The sequence below is a fragment of the Leptonychotes weddellii genome, chromosome X (assembly GCF_054177405.1).
Source record: "Leptonychotes weddellii isolate Sample4059 chromosome X, ASM5417740v2, whole genome shotgun sequence".
Lineage (NCBI taxonomy): Eukaryota > Metazoa > Chordata > Mammalia > Carnivora > Phocidae > Leptonychotes > Leptonychotes weddellii.
The window spans coordinates 13,859,732-13,867,100 of record NC_138385.1 but is presented as its reverse complement, the minus strand read 5'-3'; the positions used below and the strand labels follow the sequence as shown (position 1 = coordinate 13,867,100).

At 42.8% G+C, this 7,369-nt stretch overlaps 1 protein-coding gene across 1 annotated transcript; it reads left to right on the top strand.

Annotated features, from left to right (window-relative positions):
* The first annotated feature begins 3,406 nt into the window (after positions 1 to 3,406).
* ZNF449 (zinc finger protein 449) lies at positions 3,407 to 7,100 on the top strand. The gene is made up of 2 exons (XM_081808227.1): positions 3,407 to 3,698; positions 3,899 to 7,100. The coding sequence occupies exons 1-2, from the start codon at positions 3,527 to 3,529 to the stop codon at positions 4,780 to 4,782; spliced, it is 1,056 nt and encodes a 351-aa protein (XP_081664353.1). The 5' UTR covers positions 3,407 to 3,526; the 3' UTR covers positions 4,783 to 7,100.
* Positions 7,101 to 7,369: the final 269 nt, after the last annotated feature.

Genomic DNA, 7,369 nt, shown 5'->3' with positions numbered 1-7,369 from the left:
TCTGTTCTTCTGATAGTATAATCTCTTTTGATCTATCTTCAAGTTCACTAATTCTTCTGACAGTTCAGATCTCTTCTTGAGCTATTCTAATGAATTTTCCATTTCAGTTATTGTACTTTTCAACTCCAGAATTTCCATTGGATGCTTTTTTATACTTTCTATTTATTGATACTCTCTGTTTGATGTGATGTGATGTTTGTCATCATAATTTTACTTTACTTCTTTAATCATGGTTTCCTTTCATTCTTGGAACATACTCATGATGGCTACTTTCAAGTCTTTGTTGAATTTAGTATGTAGTCACTCACATAGGCAGATTCTGTTGCCTGCTCTTTTTTTTCCAGTGTATGAGTCATGCTTTCCTGTCCACATGCGTGTCTCATCATGTTTTGTTGGAAACCGGACATTTTAGATAATATATTGTAGCAACTCTCTGTTCTTCTTTCTTCTCCCCAGGGCTTGTTATTGTTATTTGTTTGTTTATTTGTTTGGTAAATGGCTGCATTATTTTAGTGAAGTCTAGTCCACTCCTAAATGTTAAGCATTTGATGTTGCTCCTCAGGGAGCACACAGCCCTGGGTGTGCACACAGTCACCCTTGAAATGACAATACTTTTTACTGGGTTTTCTTTGGCTGTCTCTTTCTCTGACCTGAGCCAGCCATTAATTGCCAGCTAATTGCTCTATTGTTTTCACCGGTGCTCTGGGGCATAATTTCTCTGCAGATGAATCCAGTCAATTCCAGACACCTTTTTGGGGCTAATTCCTAAGGTCAATTTTTGAGATTTGTTCTGATCCCAGGAGGGCTCCTCCTAGCTGTCTTTTCCCCCAGTTCTCTCCCGCAAACTAGTCAGCCTACGGTTTAGGGTGTATAGTCAATAAATCTATCAAATTCTTTCCAGTTGCCTTGCATTATAACCTCTGCTCTTTTTGAGAGTATCCTTAGGATTGACTGTTTTCATTCTCTGTTGCAAATGAATCAGTTTCTGTGCAAATACATTAGGAGCTACCTGTTTTAAGGTCTGCTTTCCCCGCCCCCCCAGGCCAAATCTCTGATACCTCGCTCTGGAGGTAGGCAAAGTGGTGTGCTTATCTCTGCGTGACATTGCTACTCTAGGAGCTGAGCACTAGGTGTGGGTGTCAGATCTTCTTGGGTTGCCTCTGCAGGCACAGAACTACTGCCTTCCGATCACAATTGCCTTACGAGGACAATCAGGGAGTCCTCTAGGATTCGCAGCAGTACTACACCCAGGGTAGATCCTTCATGCCACCAGTAGGGACTGGGTAGATAAAAGGAGCCCCCAACCTCTCAGCCACATTGCTTGGACTTTAGAATCAACAATGGTTAGCTGGGGGTAAGATGAGAAATGCTGACATCCTGCCCCTCCCAGGAAGCTAGCCCTCTGAAAGGGAGCTGGGGGAGCGGCTGCCCCAGGCCCTTAGCTATGCCAATCTAGCCTGGAGCTGGGAGAGGCACTAAAGAGAACTGTTGTGGTTTAAAATCTTAAGACTCTGGGTGCCTGAGGGGCGCCTGGGTGGCTCGGTTGGTTAAGCGTCTGTCTTCGGCTCAGGTCATGATCCCAGGGTCCTGGGATCGAGCCCCGATTCCAGGCTCCCTGCTCAGCGGGGAGCCTGCTTCTCCCTCTCCCTCTGCACTCCCCCTGCCTGTGTTCTTTCTCTCTGTTAAATAAAGAAAGAAAATCTTTAAAAAAATAAAATCTTAAGACTCTCCCTTAATTTTAGCAGATTTAAAAAAATAGATGTTTCCTAGTTTGCTACAGGCCCTTAGGACCAATGTTTGTTTTTTTTTATTTTTAATAATTTTCCCCAGTTTCCCCGGGAGGTAAGCCTGCAGAGCCCCTCATGGTCCCATGCTGGAAGTCCGTCTCCCCTGCTATGTTTAGGTCATAAATCCATATTTTACACCTCCGCCTTTGCTACTCTGCTTATTTCAAGTTTCTGTTTGCTCTCGCTTTTCCTTCATGGTAGCCTTCCTTCCGTCTGTGACCCCCAGTTTTGTTTGAGCTGTGCCATGTTACCCTTTGAGCCCACTTGTAGTTTTGAAATCTAAACAAAAACAATACAGTGAGTTTAAACAGAATTTTATTTGAAATACATTTTTGTTAATCTTAAAAGGTCTTTTTTCCATGAAAATATAAAATAAGGTATCTTAGTCCTCTTCCTGTTTTAACATGTTTTGAAACTTAAATTTTCATTAACTTGCTAATGTTATTTTAATAATGCTAATATTTAAGAAAATAATGCTAATATTTAAACAGCATCCTGCATTTAGATTTATTTTATTTTTTTAAAAGATTTTATTTATTTATTTGAGAGAGAGAGAGCACAAGCAGGGGGAACAGCAGCGGGCAGAGGCAGAAGCAGGCTCCCCGCTGAGCAGGGAGCCTCCTGATACAGGGCTTGATCCCAGGACTCTGGGATCATGACCTGAGCTGAAGGCAGATGCTTAACTAACTGAGCTGCCCCCGTATCTAGACTTAAAATCAGCAATTCCCACACGTTATTGCAGACCAATATACTTTGCTGGAGCTGAGGAAGGGGAGGAAGGGTCGTGGAAGGAGAATGGAAGCCATAGCAGCTCTCAGTGGGTGGGGGGGGGAGGGGTGGTAGGACACAGGGGACAGGGGACAGCAGTGTCAAATCTTGTCCTAGTTCTTTTTTTTAAGAGAGAGAGAGAGAATCTTAACCAAGCTCCAGGCTCAGTGAAGAGCATGATGCAGGGCTCGATCTCACAACCCTGAGACCATGACCGGAGCCGAAACCAAGAGTCGGCCGCTTAACAGGCTGAGCCACCCAGGCGCTCTCTTGTCCTAGTTGTTCTTAGATTGGCAGTGAGAAACACTTTGAGAGTTGTTTGGGTTAATTTCAAGAGAGTGCACTTCTAGACTTGGGCTGAAGCAAATGGCTTTTGCTTATTGCCAGCTTCGTCATTTTCCATTTTAATTGGAAAATCTCAATGGAAATGATTCTAGTAAACAGTTTCCTAACCCCTACTTTTAGCTCTCTCTTCACTTGGTACTCAGTAGCAGCATTTCTCAGTTTCAATATTGCCAAAACTTTATGAAGATTTACTTCCTATTTTGGCTCCAACCTGAATAATCGAACATCAAAGTAGATACAGAAATCATTTAGTGCATTGATTTCAACACAGAGAAACATTCACTCCCCTTCCATTGATTAGAGGAGAGTAGCCTTGAATTTCATGTTTCGTTCTTTTTTTTTTTTTAAAGATTTTATTTATTTATTTGACAGAAAGACAGCGAGAGAGGGAACACAAGCAGAGAGAGTGGGAGAGGGAGAAGCAGGCTTCCCGCAGAGCAGGGAGCCCGATGCAGGGCTCGATCCCAGGATCCTGGGATCCTGACCTGAGCCGAAGGCAGATGCTTAACAACTGAGCCACCCAGGCGCCCCTGTGTTTCGTTCTTAATCTTTAAAAAAGAGGCTCTCGTAAGAAGTCCCGGGTGGAGTCATTCTAACTGGGGAGGAAGTAGACACTAAGCGGTCGCATGTCCAGGATATCATCAAGGAAAAACCTATTATGCTTCTTGTCTTTCTTACGGCCAGGATATCCCATACCAAAGCTTGACGTGAGCTTTCCATTGGAGCCTCGGGAAGAAGCGTGGGTGAAGGAACTACAAGATTCCAAAGAAATGAAGCAATTACTTGATTCCAAGATAGGTAAGTAATTGTTCACTGATACCACAGAAGAGAGAAAAGAGAAATTCAGCCTTGATCAGGAGAGAGAGTTTGGGATTCTCCATAGGAATTTCTGTTTTCCTACTGGTGGTTTAATACAGCTCTTCACTTTCCCTCGTGTTTTTGTTTTTTTTTCCTCCGTGGGACACGGTGACAGCTGCCATTTCTCTGTCTTCTCTCAGGTTTTGAGATCGGGATAGAAAACGAAGATGATACTTCAAAACAGAAAAAACTGGAGAACATGTACCCATTTATTGTTACTCTAGAGGGGAATGCTCTCCACGGGCCCATCTTGCAGAAGGACTATGTACAGTTGGAGAATCAATGGGAGAGCCCCCCAGAGGATTTACAGACAGATTTAACAAAACTGGTAGATCATCAGGACCCCCCAGCAGGAGAGAAACCTGAAAATTCCAACGTGGAAGAACCTCTTAACCCCAGGCCCCAGAAGAAAAAGAGTCCAGGGGACAAACCTCACCGATGTCCTCAGTGTGGGAAGTGTTTTGCTCGGAAGTCACAACTTACGGGGCACCAGAGAATTCACTCAGGAGAGGAGCCCCATAAATGCCCTGAGTGTGGAAAAAGATTCCTCCGTAGTTCAGACCTTTATAGGCACCAACGGCTTCACACAGGGGAGAGACCCTATGAGTGCACCGTGTGTAACAAGCGATTCACTCGGCGGTCGCACCTGATAGGCCACCAGAGAACCCATTCTGAAGAAGAAACGTACAAATGCCTGGAGTGTGGGAAAAGCTTTTGTCATGGATCGAGTCTCAAAAGGCATCTGAAAACGCATTCGGGTGAAAAACCTCACAGATGTCCCAGTTGTGGTAAAAGTTTTAGTAGACTGACAGCTCTAACTTTGCATCAGAGAACTCACACAGAAGAGAGACCTTTTAAATGTACTTACTGTGGGAAAAGCTTTAGACAGAGACCAAGCCTTGTTATTCATTTACGAATCCATACAGGGGAGAAGCCATATAAGTGTAGTCATTGTTCTAAAAGCTTCAGGCAGAGGGCAGGCCTTATTATGCACCAGGTCACTCACTTTAGAGGACTTCTTTGAGAATTGTCAAAGGCAGCAGGCTCCTACAGAAATTGACACTCAAAAAAAAAAAGAAATCTTAACCGACAGCAGCCTGTTTGTCTTGGAGGAATCTTTTCGTTTGAGCTTATGAGAACAGGTTTTAAGAACTATTTTAAAACCCCGTCTTCCAAAGTATATGAATTCTAGCATATCCATCTAGTCTTGCAATGTTCCCAGATTCGATTTATTCTGTCTCTTACTTAATTTTTTTTTTTTTATGACAATGAAATCTTTTGTGTTCCGGGCCAACCGTATCATAGATATAAAGCATAAAGCATATCACGGATGACAATCCTTTTCAGGGTAGGGTTAATATGATGGATAATCGTGTCCACCAACATATCTCCTGTAGCAGCACCAGAATTATTCTGCTGTCATTATTTTTTTTTAAACAGCAACTCTTTTTTTTTTTTTTTTTAAAGATTTTATTGATTTATTTGACAGAGAGAGACAGTGAGAGAGGGAACATAAGCAGGCAGAGTGGGAGAGGGAGAAGCAGGCTCGCCGCTGAACAGAGAGCCCGATGCGGGGCTTGATCCCAGGACCCTGGGATCATGACCTGAGCCGAAGGCAGACGCTTAACGACTGAGCCACCCAGGCACCCCTCTGCTGTCATTATTAAAGGCGATTATATTCGTTCAAAGCTTTATGTGTCGTAACTAGCAAGAAAGGAGACAGTGTATTTTGTCAAATAATAAAAATGTGTCGGGAACACATTTGCCTGGTAAGAACGGGGTTATTTCCATAGAAAGTTTTTATGTTTAAGGAAATTAAGATTTTTACCCTTTAGTTATGAATTGTGCAGAGTTGGCTAGTCTGCTTAGTCGGCGGTCTGGGGTGATGCTGCTTAGAGCCGAGTATTCATTTGAGGATTTCTTTTGTTCACAGAATAAGTAAGCTCTTTGTGGAAGAACCCGTTTGACAGTTGATGTCATCCAAGTAGGATTTGATTTAATTTAGACTGACTGAGGAACCAGTGTCTGTTGCTTGGTACTCCTTTGGTATTCACCCCTGTGTCTCTCAGTGCTTTTAAAATTTTACCCATTCTTTAATTCAGTGTCCCCCTAACTATGTGTCGTAGAGCACTTAGTTCTACAGGATACTTTACAAATAACTTCGGGACTCCCTGCTGTCTCCACTTTCTAGATTCACGGTGCCCATCAGCATATGAGGATGTCTGAGAGGCCCTCCGGTAAAGGTGTGGCAAGAGCACCTTTTTTGGCTCAATGTTTTGCCAACCTATTTGACCCCAGAGCCCCTTTTCATGTACACCCAGTGATAACCCAGAGAACCAGTATTCTGCAGATATTCCTTGGAACACACTGTCTTTAACAAATATATCTATAGCTGTCAGTATAGTCTTGTCGCTCCCAAGCCTAGTTATCTCCAGTTGTTTCAAGGGTGTTATGAAAAGTTCTTTACATATATACATTTTTTTTTTTATGTAATACACACACACACACACACACACACACATCATTTTAAGGAGGTGTGAGGGTCACTAATTGAGATAGTTTATATGTCGCTCAGTGATTCTCAACCTCTTTGAAATTTACTTATAACCACACACACATATTGCTACTTATATAAACATTCTCATGTAATCGTGGTAATGACTCAAAGTCCTGTAACAAGGGAAGAGCTCTCTTTGTCAGTTATAGCTGTTGATACCTGAAAATATTCCTTCAGCCTACCTAGTTCCTTGTTGTGAAATACAAGAGGTAGGATATTCAAGTATTTTCCCTTTTTGAAGATACCAGTCATTCTTTCCCTAACCTAGAATTACGGAAAGTATATATTTTTTTTCTCTTCCATTGAAGTTCTCGGAAGTGATATTGACTATAAATATTTCGGGGGCAACTACGATGTGCCCAGCTAGTCCTGTTCTAGGCTTAATGGAAACCAGTAAAGACATTAATCTGTGAGTCAGGTGCATAAGGAGTTTATAATATCGTTAGTTAAACAAGAGTTGGGAAACACATGGAGAACAATGCAAGAGAGTTTGGAATTAAGTGCCAAATCATATGAAGCGCTAGAGCCAGGGTGTGTCTTTAATTCTTGTCATCCGGGTCCCTGTAAGATGCTGCTATAAGTGTGGGGTTAACGTTGAGATCCCAGTAGCAATAAACATGTAACGTGGGAGGAGTCTGAATGTAGAGATGAACAATACGGAATGTAATGGCTTCTCTTTTCTCTCTTGTGGACTTGCATTCAAACCAGGACAGTGCCTTAGAAAGGATGTGCCCAACTGCTCTGTATCTATGCAATATTTTAATAAAGTGGAAATGTGTATGCTCGTCCTGCCTCGATCACATTAATAATGGTTTGCGCAACTCAGAACCGCTTCCCTGAGCCGTGGCGACAAGCACCACAGTTGACCCCTGCTCCCACCCTACGTTGCAATCACTTTACTCCCTGCACGCATGGTGCTGGGTTTATGCATCATTCTGAGCATTTAATACAGTCAGTTTTAGCTAGGAGGCTTAGTTGCCGTCATCATACGAGCTGCATCCTCCCCGCCCCCCCCATCTATAGCATAAATGCACAACTGGATTTTGCAGCTTAG